This window comes from Helianthus annuus, chromosome 8, assembly GCF_002127325.2.
Source record: "Helianthus annuus cultivar XRQ/B chromosome 8, HanXRQr2.0-SUNRISE, whole genome shotgun sequence".
Classification (NCBI taxonomy): domain Eukaryota; kingdom Viridiplantae; phylum Streptophyta; class Magnoliopsida; order Asterales; family Asteraceae; genus Helianthus; species Helianthus annuus.
In genome coordinates, this window is record NC_035440.2 from 30,821,131 (window position 1) to 30,845,143 (window position 24,013).

The 24,013-nt window shown below is 37.7% G+C and overlaps 2 protein-coding genes across 2 annotated transcripts; both read right to left on the bottom strand.

Moving 5' to 3' along the window:
- Positions 1-1,661: 1,661 nt before the first annotated feature.
- Positions 1,662-2,895, bottom strand: LOC110872529 (G-type lectin S-receptor-like serine/threonine-protein kinase SD1-1). Its single transcript, XM_022121339.2, has 3 exons — positions 2,609-2,895; positions 2,384-2,534; positions 1,662-1,974 (listed from the first exon to the last, which is right to left on the bottom strand). Exons 1-3 carry the CDS (start codon positions 2,893-2,895, stop codon positions 1,672-1,674), a joined length of 741 nt encoding a protein of 246 aa, XP_021977031.1. The 3' UTR covers positions 1,662-1,671.
- Positions 2,896-2,920: 25 nt separating this feature from the next.
- On the bottom strand, positions 2,921-5,708 carry LOC110869806 (G-type lectin S-receptor-like serine/threonine-protein kinase At4g27290). The gene is made up of 4 exons (XM_035975952.1): positions 4,405-5,708; positions 3,459-3,602; positions 3,219-3,370; positions 2,921-3,148 (listed from the first exon to the last, which is right to left on the bottom strand). The coding sequence occupies exons 1-4, from the start codon at positions 5,684-5,686 to the stop codon at positions 2,921-2,923; spliced, it is 1,806 nt and encodes a 601-aa protein (XP_035831845.1). The 5' UTR covers positions 5,687-5,708.
- Between the last annotated feature and the right edge of the window lie 18,305 nt (positions 5,709-24,013).

The window sequence follows — 24,013 nt, forward strand, 5'->3', positions numbered from 1 at the left end:
ATCTGATAAGTTGAGCTTAAGTGGACAACAATACCGATAATTGTTATAGGATGCTTATCTTAATGTTAACTAACTGAACAACAAGAGTGTTTTGGCATGACCGTACACTGATATGATTCTCTTACCCTCGAAACTCGCAAAAAGAATGTTTGTATATATTTATTTATTTACTGCTTAATTTTTATTATTTCTTTTAAACAGTTTCGTCGTTTGGTGCATATCAGCACGACATTAGCGGTGATGTCGTTTGATAACACTCAAAGGATTTTAAATTGTTGTCTTTTAATTTCAAAAATACCAAAAAGATTTTAGGAGTGTTTTAATATAAACTTTATAAAAGCCAAAAAGATTTTCTTTCAACTTTATTTTCGATCGTACGATGTTGGAGCTCAAGACTTCGTTACCTGAAACCTGAACGAAAACCGAATTGACTAAATCTTCATAAACGGTCAAAAATTTGCAGATTTTGAAAGTTAGAATTTGAAATTGATAAATTTATTAAACTTTCAAACTGTCGGACGGTGTTTGTTTGTGACATGGTCATTCGTGTGTCATTTGTTTATACTATATTCCAAGCAGTTGTTCTCATTACGCGTTTAGATTTCTTGCATGTGCAGATTCTAAAGGCTAGGAGAACATGGTCAATGACAAGCTTTGGAATGAAGACACCACGAGAAGGCGCTCAAAAGATGAAGATGATCGAGTTGCCGTTGGCCATCATCAACACCACAAGGATCTCACTTCATAAAGATAAAGTCTTTTCACGAGCATAACTCAAGGGGGAGCTTATGTTAAGGGGGAGTTTGTCAACACACTTCCTTCATGATACGGGTAGTTTGTTGATACACTCTCTGCTTGCAAGACGTGAAGACTTTGAAGATCCTCCGACATTGAAGACTTGAAAGGACATCAGAGTTATGGTAACTCGAAGACCAAAGACCGTCGAAGTTCAAGACGAGTCTACAACCATAGAAGATAAAGACAAAGCTACAGCCAAGGGGGAGTTTGTTGGTGCACTTGTGTCTGTACTTTGTCTGTATTCGGTCTTTATGTAACGATGTCCTGATTTGTGTTGTAAGTTGACCAAGTCAACCATCCTCCGGTTTGACTTGGACACCAGTTGATATGTTGAAAGATGTTCTGATCGAAGGATAACCTCGAAGGATACTGTTGATCCTTCGAGGTGCTCGAAAGATATGCTTCGAATGGTAGACCTCGAAGGTTCATCCTTCGAGGTCCCTGCTTATCCTTCGAAAGCTTTGTTTCCGAAAGATGATCCTTCGGACCATCTTTCGAATCCTTCGAGCAGACCTGCTGAGCTGGGTATATATATACCCATGCATGTGTTGAGTTTCAGATAGACAGACACAAAGACAGAAAGAGAGAGCATTCTTTGAGAGCATTCTGTCCAAACTCACACACACACTTTAGAGAGTTTATAGAACACTTCTGTAAACATCGAGCTTGTAACCGAACCCTCATTGCATTAATACAAGTTGTGTTAATCGGTGAACTTGTGTGTTTGTTTCTCTACTTGCTACTAACTCGGTTTGCTTGCTAGCTTGGATTCCGCACTCGCTAGTAGGTTTGTATAACAAGGTTTAGGTTCGTAATCCTCCGCGAAACAGGGACCTACAAATACCTTAAATATGATCAGAACATTTCTTCTCATCATCTACCATCTACTTGACTAAATGTTACTCCATTAACTGATGATGATAGTAAAGGAAGAATTGAGGGGGAGTTGATTTCACCTTCTTGAATATAGAAAGCTGGTTTATTGGGAGACGGAAGTGATCCCTCACCACCCAACATCGCCACGACAGTCTGTGTGTCAGGCCGATCTTCTACTCGGTGTTGTACACACAATAGGCCAACATGTACTGATCGTAAAACTTCATAAGCAGAATAGGATGTGCCAAAACATTCATCAATCAGATCTAGAGGTTTGCCTTCTCTGTAAAGTCTCCATGCCTATATGAATCCAAATAAAAAAAAAACGAATTTAGTTCATATCAGAAGGTACATCTGTGTTCTTCAGTACAGATTAGTTCTTATTAGGTGTTTTTAGAGCTTCAATAGCCATACATCAGGAATAGGCTCATTGTCCCACACAATATAGAGTGAGGTTTAAATAAGAACGTATAGGGACAAGAAACCTGTTTTTCGCCCGTTGATCATGGAGTGCGGGAGGGAATTTGTGATTCATGGAGTATAACATACATATATATTGATCCAGTGGTCAATAAATGGTTTCCTTGCGGTTCTTAATTTTATTTAATACTTTTTTGTTTGAACTCTGTTCACTAAAATTTAAATATATACATGTGTCTGTGTGCATAGTATATTTTCATCAACAGATGATTATATTCAACCCACTTACATGACCAAGAAGGTTATCATCATGGTCTTCATGAACAAAATCTTTATTTTTCTTCCCACTCACAATTTCCAGCACTAAAACCCCAAAGCTGAAAATATCTGACTTTACAGAGAAGTGACCTTTCATTGCATACTCTGGAGATATGTAACCCCTGAATTAATACAAAAAAGACATATAAATATAAAAATGTACTGTATAATATCAATTGAGTTCAGGAATTCTTACAAAGTTCCCACGACTCTCTTTGTATCTGCTTCACTCTCGCCTTCTTCAAACATTCTGGCCAAGCCAAAGTCTGATATCTTTGGACGCATCTGATAATCAAGTAAAATATTCCCTGCTTTTAAGTCCCTATGTACAACTTTAAGTCGGGAGTCTTGATGAAGATAGAGAAGACCTCGAGCAATCCCATGAATTATCTGGAAGCGTTGTGGCCAATCAAGTAACGACTTCCTTGATTCATCTGCTAAATTTGCAACAAGGTAGTTTATATGTATTATATACATTAACATTTTTAATAAATCTTTATCAATAGGATTATAAGAGAGGCCGACCAAATAAAAAGTTATCAAGACTTTTGTTAGGCAAGTATTCATAAATTAACATTCTGTCATCGCCTTGAATGCAATATCCTAAGAGCTTCACAAGATTCCGATGTTGAAGTTTAGCAATGCATATAACTTCATTCTCGAATTCAACAAGCCCCTGTCCGGAGGACCTTGATAGCCGCTTCACAGCAATCTCTTGTCCTTCTTCTAGTACACCCTGGTGGACGATTGCCAAATTTGTTTAGTATGTAGTTACTCCGAAACAAACATTTGTTCATATCATTTACCTTGTAAACTGGTCCAAATCCGCCTTCTCCCAGCTTGTTGTCGACCGAAAAGTCATTGGTAGCCCTAGATATTTTCGCTAAGCTAAACAACGGAACCTCTGCACTTCCTATCTGGCTGCTATCACCTTTATTAAGGGTGTTTTTAGGTCTACCTAGAAAAAACGACAATGTAACAAAGATCAAAAGGCATTTACTTATATGTATAGCATGCAATTAGAAATTCAGATCAATATCACCTGCCTTCTCTCTCTACATATGATTTCTTCTTCCATCTCCTCCTGATGTAGAATGCCAATATGAGGCCTAACAAAGTCAACACAGCTGCTATTGACAAAGTAACTACCATAACTACTCGTTTCTTTCTATGGAAGCTGGCATGGAGATCTAAAATATTTTACAAGGTCCAAGGAAACAATATATTGTCAAGTTTACAACAATATATACAAACAACATGAGTCATGGCTACAAACTTGCATACAAAGTGCAGTTATTTCAGTATTGGGAACATGGATTAGGATCAAATACAAAGGATCCTAATTGTAAGAAGTGTAAAAAGGATTTGTAGAGTGACAAGTGTCCAATATCCTAAAAAAACCCACTACACAAAAAAACCCCACTACAAAAAAAAAAAAAAAAAAAAAAAAACCTTAAACATTCACCACCACCAAAAACCTAACAACCCCCCCCCCACATCACCCACCCCAAAAAAAAAAGGGGGTTTAGGTTTTTGGGTGGTGGTGGGGGTGGGGGTGGTGGTTTAGTTTTTTTTAGATTTTTTTTAGGTTTTTTGAGGGTGGGGGGTGGGGAGGGTGAGGTTTTTTTAGGTTTTTGGGGGTGGGGAGGGGGGGGGGGTGGGGTTTAGTTTTTTTTGTTTTTGGGAGGTGGGGGGGGTTAGGTTTTTTGGGGTTTTTTTTGGTGAGGTATAGTTTTTTTTTGTTTTTTTGCGGCGGGGGGGGGGGGGGGGTTAGGTTTTTGGGTGGGGTGGGGTGAGGGGGGGGGTGTTTAGGTTTTTGGTGGTGATGTAATAGGTTTAGTTTTAGCTTATTGGACACTTGTCACTCTATAAGTCCTTCTTACACTTCTTACAATTAGAAGCCTTTGTAGAATAACTTGACCCTTGGGAACATTATGCTATAAAAACACAGCTAACATGAAATGCACTAAATTGGTAAAATTATTGGCTTACCTGATAATTCTGAGGCCGCAAGTCTAACATAAAGATCTTGCCCATTTTGTGGGAACACTCGGACATCAATCAAATCCCCAAACCATAGCAAGCACCCAACTCCACCCGGAGTGATGTTTGGATTTGCATAGGCGGTGCATGCACAATTATTCTTGCAAGCTACCGCACAATCTGATAGGCTCATGTTGCTACTATAGACAGCATTCTTCGTGTCTGGTAATTTCATGCTTGAAAACTTTTGAAATCCCTCTCCAGGCCCGCAATCCAAGGCTGTGCCTCGCCTACAAACACTTGTACCATTATCAGGACTCGTATCATCTGAGTTTTTTAGTTCAAATCCTTTCAAGCATCCACAATTAGGAGAAGTGGCAGTATTACAGCTCCCATATGGGCCACATACTCCATAGATGTCACAATAATCTACTGGTAAGGTGGAAATCAGAATCCATTCTGTGTTCGGAAATTTTTGCTGCAAGATCTCAAGTTTACCATCAGGAGTTAATACCGTTCTTAAGGTGGTGGTATTACTATTAGAAATAAAAGTGATATATATCTCGTTCTCATTGACAATCACATAGGAAACACTAGCCGGACTAGCATCAGGCGCATAGTTAGCCCGGCCAGAAAATGAAACGCCATTATAAGGCCCGATCCTTGTTTTAATAGCAGAGCTTCTCCTAATATATACTTGTTGATATTCACCTTTAACCGCTGAAATACTTAATGTATACTCACCTGGGGAAGGATCATCTGTACTCCTCCATGATGTCTGGTATGTTTCTCTTCCAGTTATGAAGTTCTTGCCCAACTTCATTCCTGGTAAGCAGGTATCTCCAGGATAATCAAAACTTTGCCAAATAACAATTTCATTGTTGGTTTCATTTCCATTCTTGATCACCAGATTGCCTGTATCAAGGAGTTGTGCTACAAGATTCATATTTGTACCAGTTGCCGAGGAGTTGGATGACCATATGACTTTGCCGCTACCATTAACAAGAGTCAGGTTCCCTTGGTTGTCCAGCTTGATCACACCCGAGGTGTCTATAAGTGGAGTTTCCCGGTTTGCAACCCATGCAATCGTTGTTTGAGGTGATGTGTTCTTATACCATATCCCCAGGTACCGATTTTTGGAACTTCCCGGGCTAAAGAAACCCAGCTCAAATTTTGCGTTCGCCGAAACAATAGTCTGACCATCAGAGATGTTTTGATGCACAGCTATGGTGTCTGATGATCTAGAAGTTCCAACCACAAGAAAGAAGACAGTGATATGAGGGAGTAACATTTTGGTTTAATTGATATCTTTGCAAAAGTTGTTTCAGTTTGGCCTTCCTCACAGCTGATGACACTTTAAGGATTAAGATTTAATCATAGTTCATTGAACGGGAGATGTTTTCAGTCGTTCATCCAATCAAGAAGCTTCTTAAGTCAATTAAAATAGTTAAATTATTAGTTTACAACGAAGACTTTTTAACGCCAAGTAATCATTTAAATAAATCAGATTTCTTAAGTCAATTAAAATAGTTAAATTATTAGTTTACCTATCATATCAAGCACATCGAATGACTCACGCTTTTCGTCGTCCAAGTAACTCATAACAGGTCAAAAGTTATGTCTGTGTAAGTTAAGCCTCGTTCTAGACCGTTGTCTACATAGAAGTTTTCAAAGGGCATCCACAAGTTGGACATGGTATTCCAACTCACTTTTTTATTCAAACACTAAATTATTTCAAATTTTCAATTTATTATCCACCTCATCACGTATTTTTCTTTGTATTTAATCTATATCTGATTTATATTTATAAATTTATAAATTATATCATTAATAATTGTATTTCTTTTATATTAAAAAATATATTGTATGTCCACTCAGAATATCAAGATAAACCTAATTACTTGTTGTTTAACACACACATGAGTGCGGAATCCAAGTGTATATGTAAACCAAGCCAAGATCACACAAACACAAGAAATATTTCAAAGTTTAAAGCTCAAATGTATATTCCAGCAAAGTTTCGTTACAAAGTAATACAAGAATGCTCTTAACTTTACTGGGTGTGCTCTCTTACCAAATGTGATCTGCAAGTTCTGTATTTATAGGCTAAAAGCCCAGCAACTCCACGAAACATGTGTATGGGACACGAAATAGGAGCAGGCCCACGAAACATGGGGTTTTACGTGGACATGGTTAACAAATATCTAAAGTCACGAACAATAAGGAGTCTTTCATGACATGCATGTGATTCTTCGTGAGCTTCAGTGACATGCATGGTTCTTCGTGAGTGACCATTCTTCGAGACTTCATCATGGCTAAACTCCATCTTTCATGAACATGCATCTGACTCCCACGAAATACCTATCTTTTATGCAACATGTATACTTCGTGACTTTCACCAATTGAATTAACACAAGTCTTTTGTGATGAGAGTCTTTCGTGAAGGAGTCTCCCACGAAGAAGTGGGTTCTTCGTGGGAAGCCTGCAAATAGACAGAAACTTGCAGAACACTAACCTACAGCAAGAAACAATACTCGATCAACTAACAGTCTGCACATTCGCAGCTGCTTTACAACAATTACAAAGTAAACGTCGTACCGAGTCAAGATAGGAGGATATCTTGACTTCGGTCTTCACTTCGTAACCGAGCCGAACCGAACCGAGCTGTATCCACACAAATATGTATCAACAAACTCCCCCTTGGATGTTGCTCGTGATGGTTCGTTCTTCACACTGTCAGATCTACAGATGTCTTCACTTGTCACAATCAGGAGGTGCATCAGCAAACTCCCCCTTGAATGTAGCTTGTGAGACGTTGAACTTCAGATCTTTAGATCCTTGTGGTGTTGATGAGTCGTCAGTTGCAACTCGATCATCTTGATGCTCTGATTGCATCCATGTCGTGTCGTCACTCCAAAGCTTATCATCTGACACGTTCTCTTTGTCTTTAGCTGGTTTGAATGCCACATCTGCACATACAATAGAGCAAAACACGTAATGAGAACAACCGCTAAGAATATAATCAATCTTAGAGAGTTTTCAAACAAAAACCTCACTAAGAGATTATATTAAACAATACAAGTACACGACACACATGAGACCAACTCTTAATTAACTTCCGACCGACAACAGTTTGAAAGTTTAAAAATTTGATTTAGATTTTTAACTTTCCAAATTTGTTAACTTTGACCGTTTATGAAGATGCAATTGTTTTAGGTTTCGATCAGGTTTTAGGAGGATAAGACTCGAGTTCCAACATCGGGCAATCAAAAATAAAATCTTTTTGGTTTTTATAGGGTTTATATTAAAACACACCTAAAATCTTTTTGCTATTTTCAAATATTTCAAATGTAAAGACGGAAAGCAGTAAATAAATATTTACAGACATTCTTTTTTGCGAGTTTCGAGGGGAAGAGAATCATATCAGTGTACGGTCATACCAAAACACTCTTGTTGTTCAATTAGTTAACATTTAGATAAGCATCCTATAACAATTATTGGTATTGTTGTCCACCTAAGCTCAACAAACAGATGTAATCATATGACTTGGGGATACATTAAGGTATGATTTATACTTACCAACCTGTGTTCATCCACTCACGAACATTCCCGTATCAAGGTATGCACAAGAGTTCATCTTACTGGTGAGTATACCATTATCATCTGTTTTCAACGTATATGATGTGAGATACTCACTTATTCAAGGATGAATACAAGCCCTATGTGATAAAATCACTTATTAATGAGGAAGTTGATACATGAAGGGCACAAGAGCAAGTCCGTGAACATGTTAGTACCATCGTACCGACAAAGAGACGAACTTGACTCTCGGATGATAGATGTGATTTAGAATCACTTATTCGTTCGGGGGTGAATGTGATATTTTTATCACTTATTGATGGTCGAATTCGGCATGTATTATATACATGTATGTATGATATGTACACGTATGTTTGGTATCATGGAAGTTCTAGACTTGCGTCTCCGTTGTTTTCGATAAAAGAGACAACCATGATACCCAGATGATAAACAGCATAAAGACCACATATCTCAGAACCTCGGCAATCTATCAAATGAAATTTCGGTACCAAGACCATATGCCAATGAGCGGTTCCCACACGGTCGTCAGTCGATTAAGTTTATATTACCCTACGCACTTTATAATGATTGTGAGCCTACCGATACATCTTATATAGCTACTTATCGTTTTTCATTTTATGTTCAAAGAGATTTCGACAGACCACTGATGTACTATCATTTTCTCTTTTGCTCACCAGGAAACTCATTTTTGTTTTTCTATTGTTTTTGTGTTATTGAAATTTTTTCATTGTTTTTGTATTTTTCTTTTCGAAATTACTCCCCCTAAAATGCAAAAAGTACAATAAATTAAAACACAACTAGATATTTACAAAAACGATTTTCCGATGTCGGTTTACTCTTGCTTAACCTTAATGTCGTTTACCATAAGTAAAAAGTCAAAACGTGATTTGTTAAATGCTTTGGTAAAAAGGTCGACACGTTGGTCATCGGTGTGGACCTTAACAACATCGATAAGTCTTTTACCAAAACAATCACGTATGAAGTGATATTTGATATCGATGTGTTTGGTCTTTGAATGCTGCACAGGATTTCTAGTGATCTACAAGGCAGTAGAATTATCAACGAAAATTGGAGTAGATAGGAATTCAAAACCGTAGTCAGACATTTGATGTTGGATCCACAGAACTTGGATGCGACAACTTGAGGAAGCAATGTACTCGGCTTCATAAGTTGATGTAGCGACACAAGTTTCCTAAAAACTGACATCCAGCTGTTGTGGATTTGCCTAACCCTTCAAATAGTGAAAAATCCTTTTTACAGCCTCCTGATGTGAGGCCTTCAGGTTGGCTTGATATCAGGCAAGTAGGCACGTAGGATACATTATGTCTGGCCTCGAGGCTGTGAGATACATAAGAGATCAGATCATTGCGCGATAAAGTGAAGAGTTAACGCTTTCACCCTTCAAGTCTGGAGTAATCGCGTGATTCTACGGAAGTGGGGTACCAATGGACGTCGCTTCAGCCATCTGGAACCGGCTCAAGATGTCACCGACATATTTAGTCTGATGGATAAATATCCCAGACTCTGTTTGTTGAACTTGTAGGCCCAAAAAGAAGTTCATTTCCTCCATGGCGCTCATCTCGAATTTGTCCTGCATAACACGCTCGAAGTTCCTACACAAAACATCGTTAGTTTAACCAAAAATAATATCATCTACGTATACCTGAACCAACAGAAGATCTCCATCCTTTTCTTTGATGAAAAGAATGCAATCGATAAGACCTTGGCGAAAACCATTCTCTAGTAGATAGGTGGATAAGGTTGCATACAAAGCTCTCGGTGCTTGATGTAATCCGTAGAGATCTTTGTTGAGCAACCAAACCCGATCTGGATGAATAGGATATTCAAAACCCGGAGATTGTTCGACATAGACCTCTTCTTCAACCACACCATGAAGTAAAGTACTTTTCACATCCATTTGATAAACCTTGAATCCTTTGAAGGAAGCATAGGCTAGGAAGATGCGAATGGCTTCAAGACGTGCAACTGGTGCATAAACTTCGTTGTAATCTATCCCTTCTACCTGACGAAAACCTTGAACAACTAATATCGCCTTGTTTCGGACAACTACTCCACGGTCATCCTTTTTGCACTTGAATACCCAACGGGTGCCAATCTTCTTCTAATTCTCAGGTTTTTCAACCACTTTCCAGACACCTAGCTTCTGGAATTGTTGCAGTTCCTCCTGCATAGCTTTCACCCAAGAATTTTCCTTTAACGCTTCTTTCCAAGACCTTGGTTCTTCTTGTAAGACATAACACGCGAAGGACCAATCATTCTCCACCCGATTCTCTAATCGTTGCATACAAGCCAGCATTATTGTTGTTTCTCAACTGATTCCTCGTCTGCACGCCACTTTGAACATTGCCAATGATGTTTTGCTGAGGATGGGTATTATGGATTCTCGTTTCTGGATTAGTCGGAACTGGAATATTTATACCCAGATTGTTGAAGTTTAGATCAACAACCATATCAAGACCCTGAACAGACGAAGAGGATGATGCAGTGGCTTCAGCTGCTTTAGGGCAGTCCAATGGGGTGTAGCCTCAGAAATACCATGCACAACTGTTGCAGGAACTTCTTGGTCTGCATCGTGAAATTCATCATCCTCTTCTGAAGATTCATTAAGTTCAGCAGCATCTTGAACTTCCTCACTATCGAGAGCATTATTGTTAGCCGAAGATGATGCTTGATTGTTGACAATAATTGGACGAACCAACAGTGACTTTGTTGCGTTGTCACTCTTGAAGAACATCTATGATGCCATATCCACGACATCTTCTTCAATATTGATCGAATTGAAAAAGTCATCATACTCAAACATCCAGGGCTGACCTGGACATCCGACGGTCAACGTATGCCTTTGTACTCAGACTTCAGAGCATTCCTCGATCCTTTTTGTATCGAGATTCCAAACTCTTAAATTCGGGGTTGCATACCCAAGAAAGTATCCCTCAATTGCTTTTGCCCCAAACTTTCCATCCGGATCGATCATAGTGCAAGGAGCCCCAAACGGTTCAAAAAATTGTAAGTCTGGTTTCCGTTTGTGCAGTAGCTCAAAGCAGGTCTTGTTATGTCATTTTACTATAAGGACTCGGTTCATCGTGTAGCATGCAGAGGCCACAGCCTCACTCTAGAAGGGAATGGGCAACTGTGACTCTACCAACATAGTCCTTGCAGTTTGGTCAATGTTCGGTTCTTACGCTCAGCGACGCCATTTGGTTGAGGAGTGTATCTGGCACTGAATTCATGAAGAATACCTTTGGATCTACAAAACTCCTCCATAGCATGATTTTTAAATTCAGTTCCATTGTCGCTGCGTATGCGTCTCACTTTCAAATTATACACATTCTCAATCGTAGTACTCAAGTTTTTGATAATTTCGAAAATCTCACTCTTGTGAGCCATCAACGCCACCCAAGAAAATCTTGAATAATCATCTGTCACAACGAGCCAGTACGAGTTATTACTGATTCTTTTATGCTTGATTGGACCGAACAAATCCATGTGTAAGTGGTGATGCGGGCCCAGGTGTGAAGGAGCGGGCCATCTAATATTTGGAGGCCCAAGATCGTGTGACAAAAGAGGCTTCACTAAAATGGCTCTAACTTGGGCTACGGGGGTCCATTTTGGGCGTGCGACTAGACAAAACGATCGTGAGAACAAGGCCCATCTTTCTACAGATGCCATAGGTGGTTTGGGTCAACGTCCGGGCCCAAAAACGCTTATTTCTCTGAGTTATTTATTGTTTTATGTTTTTTATTGCTTTTGTTGGACTTTTATTTTGTTCTAGCTTTTGACCCAAGTGTGTTTTAAGGCCCGTTTTCAATTTACGTTGTTATTTATATGGATGTAATGGGAGGAGACAAATCAGTTTTGAATATATATGAACAATCATTTTCCTCTCCCAATTCACTAGTGTGTGTTTTGTGTGTGAAAACCCCAATTTTCGGTATTCTTCGTCAATCAACGAATTTTGGAAGAATCATTCCTGGTATTCTGTGAGAATCAACAGGTCTGATTTCTTATCCCATTTTCTAGTCTATATCAAGCGGTTAAGTGGCACTGCTACTATGTTGATTTTCTTCTTCGGGTGTGATTTCTTACTTTGCTTTCCTTTTTGCCATGAAACACAGACGTCTTGCGGATGAAAAATTTTAATGGGAACACCGTTCACTAACTCATTCTTCACCAGATGATTCATTTTCCTTAAGTGAATGTGTCCCATTTGCCTATGCCAAGAGATTGATTCCTTTTCTATGGCTTTAGAAACAAAACAGGTAACTTGTGCAGACGTGGTAATTGCTTGACTCATATCAAGGACATATAAATTATTAATCCTTGGAGCAGATAAGAGAATCCAATCTTTGGGAATCTTGAAAGCGGGCTTTAGCACCTAACATCCATTTGCGTCAAAGTGCACAGAAAACTTCTTATCACAGATTTGAGAAACACTAAGAAGATTGTGATCAAGTTGTTGTACAAAGTTGATCTTATCAAAACTGACTACCCCATTGGATACCATTCCTTCACCAGTAATATATCCGCCTTTATCTCCAGCAAAAGCAACATAACCTCCTCTAATAGATTTGACATCGTAGAGAAGTCTCATGTCGCATGTCATGTGCCTGGAGTCTCCGCTATCAACAATCCAAAGACTACTGACAGTTCCTCCTGGAACACCCTACACATGTACTCAAATGATCAGTTGGAGATGGGGACCCAAGCCTTCGTGGACTTGGGTCTTCCATTTTCATCGACAAAACTTATTTCAACTTTGTGATGGTTTGAAAATAGTGATGCTCCCCCTGAATTTGTGACCAATTTAGGTTTCCATGTCTGTTGAGTTATACCAGTTTGATTGTTTGAAGTTTTAGAATTTTCTTGATTGACAGAAACATATTGTTTTTTAACCACCACGGTTTTAAGAGCCTTTTCAATTACCTTGTTATGTTTGCGTTTCTGTTTCTTCTCACGTTCTAGACCGGGATCTTGTTTTGAGGAAATGGATCGCTTTTGGTAACTTTGCTCTCGGGGAACATCAGCTTTAGCCTTTAACTTATGAAGATATGGACAATTTTGAGTGATATGTCCAAATTCACCACAGTCGAAACATGATCTTCGTTCAACAAACCGCGAAGTATCATGTTGATGTCTCGTTGATGAACTTTGTGATTTTGAAGTACTTGGTCCTGAATTGTTTTGACCGTTTCTTTTCAAAATTTTAACTTGATTAACATAATCTACGTTAGATTTGTTTTCAAATGTTTCAAGTTTATCGGTTCCCTTCGACTTCACAAAGTTCATCTTTTGATTCTTTCTTTGGTTTTGTTCCTTTCGACCTTGAGTCATTGATTTTCCTTTTGGTTTAGTGTGATTTTGCTGATTTTTCTCTATTGGTAACTTCTAATTGCCATATTGTTTTGAATTTCAGCTTTTGGAATCAGAGGACATTTTGTTACCACAACTCATGAACTCAACTCTCCCAAAAACTTACTTGTCGAATCCTCAAAGATTTTACTGATTAGAGATTGATTTACATTTCTTAATCCGAAAATCTTTGTTTGAATAGACTCTATCATCACCAACCAGAGTATACAACAAATTCACACTCTTAGAGTCTTATGCAGAAATGGACTCAACCAGAACAGTCTTAGCACGTTTTGCAGGAAGATCACATAGAATATGATTCTCGAGAGGTATCTCCTCTTCTTTAGTCACCGCATCAGACTGTGCTGAGTAAGTATCCTCGGATTTATCATCTGAAGAATCAACATTCTCAACAATGATTGGAGGATCCTGATTTTGTTCAGCTATAGACATTTCACATCTGCTGATGATCCGAATCTCAAGATACTTCCTTTGTGAAACCGAGCCCAGTTGCAAATTCCTCAAGGTCCAATGGAACTGATAGCTAAAATTGAGGCTTATCTTCCTCATAGGCATTGTGGTATAATTGTGTCTAACAGGTGGAGGACACTTCTTATATCCAATGCACGTGACATCATCTTTCTTTTTCTGTATGTTAATGATGTGATCCAGTACATACCTCAAGTTTGAATAACTATATAACTTAAGCTGGATCGCCTCATTTTCACACTTAGCACAGGCCAAATCCTGTTGTGTTTCCTCGAGCCTATTGATGTAATTGTTTATTGCAGTTTGTTTTCTTGAAACCGTTTTCTTTAGCTCGAAAAGATCTTCTCTTAATGTGTCAATTACCTTCTTATAATCCTTTTCATGATTTTTATGAAACATATTGGCCTCTATACATTTTGAAAGATCCACGATCAAATTTTGATTGTGGATAAATGTCACGTCATATTTTCTTTGCAAATCGTCATATTTGCTTTGCAAATAAGATAATTTAGCACTTAATTCCACACAACTGTGACACCTATCAGATTTTGGTTCATTGACACATACCCGACTTGACGGACTGCCAACATTAGCCATGAAAGCTGAATGAAGAGAATAAGCAGCTTGATCCACCAAAATTGATCTTCTGTTGTTCGCTGCTTTAGCTTCACCCAAAAATTTCTCAACATCTGCATCAATGGTCTCATGTGACACTTCATCCATACCGTCGTCATCTGAACTTGAGCTTTCTTCATCCGAACTTCGATATAACCAGAACTCTCTTCATCTTCTGAAGATTCTCCACCACCTGCGTGTTTTAGATCCTTGACAACCTCAGCAAAACAAGTTGTTCCACCCGGATCACCGCTACCCAGTTGAATCGCCCAGTCATAATTTTCATCAGCTTGTACCACAACAGCTCGATTGTTGTTTGATGGTCCTGCTTAATGAGAATTGTTTGCAGGAATTAAGGCACGCTCATTATTCCTGGTTTGATTCTGATTCGGTTGGTTGCCTTGATTTCTGAACGGATTCTGCTTCCCATGCTGAGCTTGCTTAGGGCATTCTCAATTGAAATAACCTCGTTCACCACAGTTGAAACACTTGACCGCTTGTTTATCGAACCCATACTTGGTGTCTTTCTTGCTTTCCAAGTTTGTTCTATTGGTTCTTTCCATGTAGTCTTTTGCTCGCCTCACTGCACTAGCAAACGCCCACTTGATATCCATCAAATCCATTTCATCCTTATCTATTTACTGATAATCTTCCTGAGATAAATTGATGTTTCCAATTTTCCCTGCTACTAACCCACAGTACGCGCTCACCAAAGTATTTAAGAGCTCCATATGTTCCTTTGCCACCTTAAGACTCGCTTTTGAGAAACTTGAAGTCTCTAGCCGAACTGTGTTTGGATTAGTTTGCTGACCAACATTGACTGTTGATGAACTGTTTCCATAACAAGGTTGTTGTTGACCATTGTAGTTTGGATCAAGAAATGATGCTACTCCAGTAGACCGAATGTGTAGCTCTGAGGCAACCGGTTGTGGTTTTCCAAACGGATTGGTGTTTGACGCAAAAGTCATTTGTAGCTGAGCATGTTGAGTAGGTCTTGCAACAGTGCTAGTACTTCCACAATTTCCATAATACATGTTAGGATTTTGTGGCACCGGAACTCTTCTTGCCTTCCTAATTTCTTCTTGTTTTTTGTTCTCCAACAGTTGAATGAAATCATAGATGTTGGTTGTAGTCAAAGTGCCATTATACTTTAATATCTCCAAGAATCCATTCCATTGAAGTGGCAATGCATCGACAAACTTTGTAACAACCTCTTCTGGAGTTAACGATACCCCATAACTACCCAACTCACTCAGCACATGATAAAATCGACTTGTCATATCTCCCAGCGACTCCTTTTCCATGCACATGAAGCCGTCGAATTCCCTTTTGAGCTATGTCTCAGTTTACGTGACACCGCATTTCCTTGACCTCTCACCTTTAACGCATCCCATAAACTCTTTGTTGTTTTAAAGCTCACAAACTGATGATAAATATCTTTGATTAAAGCTTGAGTTAGAATTGAGAACGCTTTCTTTTCTAAGTCATATGCCTTCTTCTCGTCGGCCGTTAGGTCGGCAAATGACGCGGGACATGAACCGACTTCTTCAAGTGCTTGATCGAATTCCGAAGTAAAACACAACCACAACTCCATGTTCTGCCCAAGAATATATGTATGAAACCTATCCTGCCATCCGGGATACTCATTCATATGCATGACCTTTAGTGGATGATTGTTACTTCCGGTTTCATTCTCGCTCAAAAGGAGATTTTGAATACTTTGATTTTGATTGGCAACAAACGCCCATTGATTGGCCGTAATCAAACCCGCTTGTGATGGAATGGTTGAGGACGAGGGTGTGAGAGACTGAGCCCATGAAGGTGTTAAACCCTTTTGCGTATACGTGTTGTCCGTATTTACATCGGGAGTCCAACCCCAAAGATGTGTACTCATAGTTGACAAAAGACAAGCAACTTAAAAACAACTTAAAATCTTATTGTGAAACTTCTGTGAAAGACAAGTGTCCACGAAAAACAAGTGTTAGCGAAAGACCTATCACTTCCCACGAAGAACAAATATTCGTAATATCTATCACTTTCCACGAAGAATAGATATTCGTGAATATCTATCCTTTCCCATGAAAAACAATTATGAAATGTGGTAAATACTTATGTTCACGAAGGATTGATGTCCACTTCCAAAATCCACGAACTACCTAGGTATCACGAAAAATAATTTTCAAAAACAAAAACCCACCAAAGACATTTATTGCACGAAGAATAAGATGTTTCGTGAATATGGTGAGTTTTAAAATCACTTCTTCGTGAAAATGTATCTTGTGATTTGGTTTTTCGTGAAATGTTTTTTTTTTTTTTAATAAGTAAGTGTATGGCCGAAAAACCTATTCTTCATGAAGTGTTTGGTGTTTCATGAATATGGTTTTTAAATAAATATGATTCTTCGTGAAAAAGTGTTATTCATAGAAATGGATTTTCGTGAAAAAGATGGTGAAAGGTTTCCTTTTATAACAGAATCTAGTCTCTGACTTTGAAAAGTTGGTTGGTGGTTATCCAGATTTAGTTAGAAAACAAACATACGAAACACACTTTTCCAGTAAAATATAAAGGTTATCTATTCACTCAAGGAATATTCCGGTGAGTATTCTGACCAAAACACTTCACCGGAAAAAATAGCGAACAAGATTTTTGCTAGAAATTTTGAGAAAAACCGTATTTTAACATGTCTCCATGTGTTTTTACAAGGTTTTTGTAAAAAATTTACTGCAAGCAACAAGTTTTTCCTAAGTTTTAATCCAATTTACTTGGAAAAACTTGAAATTCTTGTTCTATATTCAAATATACTTTCAAAAAGCTTCAAAGACTTGCTCAAAACACAACAATATGCTTGGTTTTCAACAAGGAAGAGAGCCTCTGATACCACTTGTAGGTCCACTCAGAGGATCAAGATAAACCTAATTCCTTGTTGTTTAACACACATACGAGTGCGGAATCCAAGTGTATATGTAAACCAAGCCAAGAACAAACAAACACAAGAAAGATTTCAAAGTTTATAGCGCAATTGTGTATTCCAGCAAAGTTTCGTAACAAAAAAATACAAGAATGCTCTCAACTTTACTGGGTGTGCTCTCTTACCAAATGTGATCTGCAAGTTCTGTATTTATATTCTAAAAGCCCCGCAACTCCACGAAACATGTGTATGGGCCACAAAATAGGAGTAGGCCCATGAAACATGGGGTTTTACATGGACATGATTAACAAATATCTAAAGTCACAAACAATAAGGAGTCTTTCATGACATGCATGTGATTCTTCGTGAGCTTCAACGACATGCATGGTTCTTCGTGAGTGACCATTCTTCGAGACTATATCATGGCTAAACTCCATCTTTCGTGGACATGTATGTGACTCCCACGAATTTACCTATCTTTCATGCTAACATGTACACTTCGTGACTTACACAATTGAATTAACACAAGTCTTTTGTGATGAGAGTCTTTCGTGAAGGAGTCTCCCACGAAGAAGTGGGTTCTTCATGGGAAGCCTGCAAACAGACAAAAACTTGCAGAACACTAACATACCACAAGAAATAATACTCGATCAACTAACAGTCTGCACACTCGCAGCTGTTTTACAACAATTAAAAAGTAAACATCGTACCGAGTCAAGATAGGAGGATATCCACACAAACCGAGTTGCATCCACACAAATATGTATCAACATATATTTTTCATAAATTTATTTTAATAATTTTGGCATTTATTTAATATTTTTTAAATAGAATATTTATAATAAATTAAAAATAGGCATGGTTTATACATCTTCAATTGACTCCGGAAGCCATTATCGACACGAGAGGTTTAATGTTCTTAATAGCAATCATAGCATGTCATCATCCAGTCCAACCTAGATGATTAGGATTACATGCATTGAGGCTTATGTGTGTTTAACTAGGACTAAAGTAATGTTTCAATTAGGTTTATGTAATATTTTATTTAGGTTTGGGTAATATTTTAATTATGTTTAATGTTATTTTTAAATTAAAACACATAAAGTTTTTTTTTTAATTTAAAACACAAAAAAGATTTATTTTTGATATAATTATATATAAAATCAAATGACCCACTTAGAGTGGTTGGACCCATCTGGTGAGACAAACCCGAACAAGACATGTCATCCACTCAAATGGGTGGTGGTCCTGTCACACCCCGATATTTCCACATATTACCGGTGGGCCCGGCGGGGAGTATCGTGATGTAGTTGATATCATCATTGTCAATACACACAATGTTATAGCACAGCGGAAGGCTTGGTGAATAAACTATTACAAACCATGATGTCTGAGTTTGAGTTTATGAATATACAGACTGGAAAGTAATAAGATCCACAGACGGATCATAAATGTACAAAGAAACAAAAACAACAGACTTCAGGTATCTTATGGATTTGCAAGATCCTCTATTGACACCCTATAGCTCCAGCCTATTACGAGAGGTACCTGTCAATCAGCCTTTAAGAAAATACATCAGTTTACACTGGTAAATACAATTTAACTGACTCATTCTGAAAATGTTTAAAATAGATTTGAGTGCACAAGGCACAAACCATTTATAACTTGGGACAATCTTTATTAAAATCTTGTATACAGTTTTACATGTTTGTCATATATATGGGGCCGGTTTGGAAGCCGGACATGATTAACTAACTCACCACTTATAGAACCCATAGAGGGGTTATCCCCAACTTGTGGGTAATTTAATATTTAGCATTTGCATCTGTCAGGTGCATGCCTGCACCCCGTGCATAGGTCGCGGCCATTAATAACTTAAATGAGCCGAGGATATCCAGGATGTGACATCTGTGCTTGTGTAATCATTTTGCAAACTCTGAACAATACAATATTAATAAAACAGTGTGTTTTGATCCCAATGTTTGTCATTTATGTTTGATTTTATCCACATGTTGATTTTTGATCGATTTTGAACTCTACATCGCTTTCTGGGAAGTTATACGCAAACTGATGCGTAAATACGATCAGTTTAACACGACAAACACTCCGGGACATCAACACAAACTTAACATACCTTAAATAACCTTTACATAACTTAGAAATAAGTTTTAAAGGCTTTGGTATGGCAAAAACAAGTTTATTCGCTCTCAGGGACTATTTGCGTCAACTTGCAAAAGTCTGCCGTTTCGTAAGGAAATGTACTGTCCGGAACTTGATCATAAGTCAAACTTACCATAAATAACCTAAACATGGCTTAGGAATAAGCTTTGATAGGTTCGGTGTGCGAAAACATGCTTATATGATCTTTCAGGGACTAAAAGTGTCAAGAACGGCGTAAGTTTGCATTTTCGCGCATATCTTACGTTCTGACCACATCTGGACATCCAAAATTTTTGTACACACTAAAATATTTTTATTTTAGTGATCGGCATGCAAAAATTCCATCCGTCGCTTAATTTGGTTCGTTTTCGCGTCCGTTTGAGTTTCGTCGTAATTTAGCGAACAACGTGACCGTACGACCAAACGAGCAGACATCCAAGAGTGTTCCAAGCATATTTTGAGTCCTCTAAACCTTATCGACCTTGTAGAGCCTTGAAAATGGCTTAACGGATGTCAAAAGTGCCAAAAATGGACTCAAATGCATGCAGGGACCTAAACTGTCATTTTTCAAACTTTTGCTGATCTAGGGGACTCAGGCGGGGCGCGTAAGCCTACCCCCATGTCTTAGGCGGGGCGCCTGAACAGCCGAGTGACCAGAAAGTTTGTTTTTGGCTGTTGTTTCATAATTCAGGGGTTCTTAATGCAAATTCTTTGTGTGGTAACCAAGTTACCTCTTCCCCAAGGCTTCTAACCTGCTTGTAACAAGTGTAGGGTCAAGATTATTGCTTGATCACCACACAAAATGATCCTAGTGGCTCTTGATTCCTATAAATAGCAAGGCCATTCAACCCATTTCATTGCTCATTTCCTCTTTTCTCTTCTCACATCTGCTTTGGGAGCTTTCTCAAGTAGTTTGGGACTTGTCTTCTTTGTAGAAAAGATAGCAAGAACTTGGGTGAGCCTTCTTTCATTCCTTTTATTGCTTTTTCTTATGTTAGTGCAGAAAGTCAAAGAGTTTGGTCAACAGTTTGACTTTCGGTTTTGACCATCAATTGGTCAAGTCAAAGTTCAATTGAACTTTGACACGTGATTGTAATCACGATAGTTATAGTCCTTCGTGATTATAGCCGCTGATTACCACGTTAGCTAGGTGTAGTGTCGAGTCAAAGTTTCGGTCAAAATGCGTTTTAGCACGCATTTTGCAGCGGAACTACTCTAGGGTATCAAAACACTTTGTTTTGATACCAAATCAGTATGTTAAACATGTTTTGACATGTTTAACTCGACACTATTAGTTTAGTGCTTGTTTAGGGTCGTAAGGTAAGCGGTCTAAACAACCGCTTAGACTTCCGAACCCGACCCGTTTGGTCGATCTTTAGGATCCGACCAAGCTTAGTTAGTGATCATAGTTGCATAGGGAATAACCACTGAGGTTATACCTTATGATCACATAGGATTGGTTAGTCATATGCTTGTTAACTTGTATGCCCATAGGAAATGACCAAAATGCCCTTTTGAAGCATAAATCCGTATTTTGACTATGTGAACATATTTTTGACTTGTAATCTGATTTAATAACATGTTTAGGGATAACTGGGCATGTAAGACTTGACATAGCACATAGATAACCATCCGAACATAGTTTTACGCAAACGACGCCTTATAGTAGCTTATGTTACCATAATGTGTCGAAACGGGTCAAAAGCACTTAGGTAGACTTTCCAATCTGAATGTAAGGCCTATTAAATCATACCATATGAGTTCAATAACTCATTTGATTTATAGAACCTCATTCTATCCTATCTCCCGATTTAGGAGCCGATTTATTAACATAGTTACCTATACTAGGTGCCGGTTGAATTCGTGATACTTGGAGCTTTAATTGGTCTTATTCTCAAGACTAATTAGCAATCCCAAGTGAGTACATAGTTCCCCTCTTTTACCGTTTTCAAATATTTTGGGGTGATACACATGTACATACGTGTTACTTTCATGCTTTTCATGCTTTTATGACATAAACATGCTAGTTTCACCTAGTACATATTTAGTACATGCTTTCACTATGTTTTGCTATGTATGTTAAGCATGCTATCACATTGATTTACTACACATTTGTTGCATATGTTTACTTGGCATATGTACACATTGTTTTACATGACATTTTTGCTATGTATGTTTACTGAGCATGCTAGCACATTGTTTTACATGAACATTTCTACTAGGCATGTTTACTTAGCATTCCTAGTACATGGTTTTTATAGCATGCTTACATTGGTTATGACATTTGGTGTGTTAAATCGGGACAATAATACATTCATTAACATTGATCACGCCGCTCGGACTTATGTAATGGTACCATAGGAATTGACAACTCCCGTTTCCGACTTCCTAGGTATGTTTGGAAGTTGGGGAATGACAGAATCCGACTACATAATTTAGATAAACCTTTAATTTGTTTAAGGGTTTGTCGCCACAGTCGCAAGGCTTGAATGTATGCGATTAACATTACTGCATAAATGTTTGTAACCATAAAGCATTGTTTTTTCTGCAAAGCATAACATTTGATTTAAACTTAGGTTTATTCAAATACCTTGTTTTGTACATTTTTACTATGGGGTTGAGTAACTTCTAGTTATTCACCATACATGACATTTGTTTTCACATTTGACATCATTACATAGTTAAGTAGATGATTTCCTACTTGCTATGCATCTCATTGGTTATACATGATACATATTACACATGACATTATACATGGTTTATACATAAACATTTTGACATTTAACATGACATTTTGGTTGGTTATTGATAAGTGACTTATGTAACGGGGCTATGTGTTATATGATAAAAGCATGGTGGATACGCCGCTGGTACTTCCTATATATAAGTGCTTTTATTGTATTATACATTGTTACGTTATCTAAATCACCTGGACAAGATATGAAACATTTTTACAAGAACATGACATTGTTTTACAAAGTATACATTTTTATACAAATTCACTTCTACTTGGTTATTCATTTAACCATGCATTGTCCTTTCATCATCATTTGATTTTCATATCGATTTTCATATGATTTCATAAAGGAAAACACTTTACAAGGTTCATGACTACATTTTGTTAAACACTTCTTTCAAATACAAGTCATGAATCTGCATAAACAAAACCATTGTATCTCACAGGCATTTTTATGCTGAAGTACCTATTTTTACATGTGTTTTCAGGGGCTAATGCATGATGGTGTTTGTGCTTCACTTAGGCGGACTCAGGCCTTAGTGACTTAAAAGACAGTTAATTATGTTATTTTAGTTTGAACTTAAAGACAATGTAAACTTTAATCTTAATAATACATAACTTTAATTACCATGATTGTTGAAACAATAATTCTGTCACAATTCACTCCCCGACATTTCCGCCGCGGTTTATTGTTTTAACACGGCCGGGGTGTGACACAGGACACGGTCGTTAATCCCCAATGTTTATGTTATCAAACAATACAGATTAAAACGGGTTATGCAGACTTATTACATCACAATCCAATTAAATAATCCCATACCCGACCAAGCGGTATTATTATAATACCGTATCCTAAGCCCGTATAGGGGAAAATAAGTTAAAAGTATTTACCTGATGCTAGTAGTAAAAATCTTAAAGCTTTTGAAGGCACCTTCTACCGGAAGCTATTTAATCTGTATAGAAGGTTTATTAACCTATTAGGATGCTAACGGGTCTTTAATTAAATCAAGGACTTAGATCGGCTAGCTAAAAGGAAACCTTACGGTTCTAAATGCTAGATTAAGCGGAGACCGGAATAGAATGTGGTTTAGACCCGACAAGCTTGGATACTTGTATAATAGGGGTAAACTAAACACATTCTGGAAAAATGAGAATTTAATGATAAGGTTAAGCCCGTTTCGGCTATTTTACGCAAACTAGTCACGTAAACCGATTCGAATGCATAAACGCGTAACGGGTAACCAAATAAATTATATACAGGTCTTAATCATTATTATGCTCAAAATATGTTAATATATCAATAGTATATTAACATATATGCCTAAAAAGTAATTTAAACCAAAATAAGTCCCATAAGGGCATTTTGGTAATTTTAATGCCCATAAAAGAGTTTTAATACTAAACTGAGTTCCAGGTCTGATTTAATCAGTAAAAACATGCATTTTTATAATTTATATCAGTATGGTGTTTTATATATGTGAAATACATCATATAAATCCAAACTATGCATCGTAAGGGCATTTTGGTAATTTCACATAAGCTTTAAAGGTCAAAATAGACTTCTGAGTTTAAAAACTTTGGCTTACTATATAATTATATAAATTAGCTTAAAACATCAGTGGATAACAAGTTTTATAAGCCAAAAATTGTTTTGACCCATAGTAGGTGCTAAAAACGCTTAAAAGTTGATTTAAAGGGATGGGTGAGGTTCGGGTACAAAGTGTGTTTTTCCTACTAAG

What these genes read in the sequence shown, in the direction of transcription:
- LOC110869806 (XM_035975952.1), bottom strand. Translation starts at nt 5,686, where the DNA reads ATGTTACTCCCTCATATCACTGTCTTCTTTCTTGTGGTTGGAACTTCT. An exon ending in ATCATATGTAGAGAGAGAAG is followed by an intron (nt 3,371 to 3,458) that starts GCAGGTGATATT and finishes CGTTTTTTCTAG; the next exon opens with GTAGACCTAAAAACACCCTT. An exon ending in GATTTGGACCAGTTTACAAG is followed by an intron (nt 3,149 to 3,218) that starts GTAAATGATATG and finishes ATCGTCCACCAG; the next exon opens with GGTGTACTAGAAGAAGGACA.
- LOC110872529 (XM_022121339.2), bottom strand. Translation starts at nt 2,895, where the DNA reads ATGTTAATGTATATAATACATATAAACTACCTTGTTGCAAATTTAGCA. An exon ending in AAGAGAGTCGTGGGAACTTT is followed by an intron (nt 2,535 to 2,608) that starts GTAAGAATTCCT and finishes GTATTAATTCAG; the next exon opens with GGGTTACATATCTCCAGAGT. An exon ending in ATGATAACCTTCTTGGTCAT is followed by an intron (nt 1,975 to 2,383) that starts GTAAGTGGGTTG and finishes GGATTCATATAG; the next exon opens with GCATGGAGACTTTACAGAGA.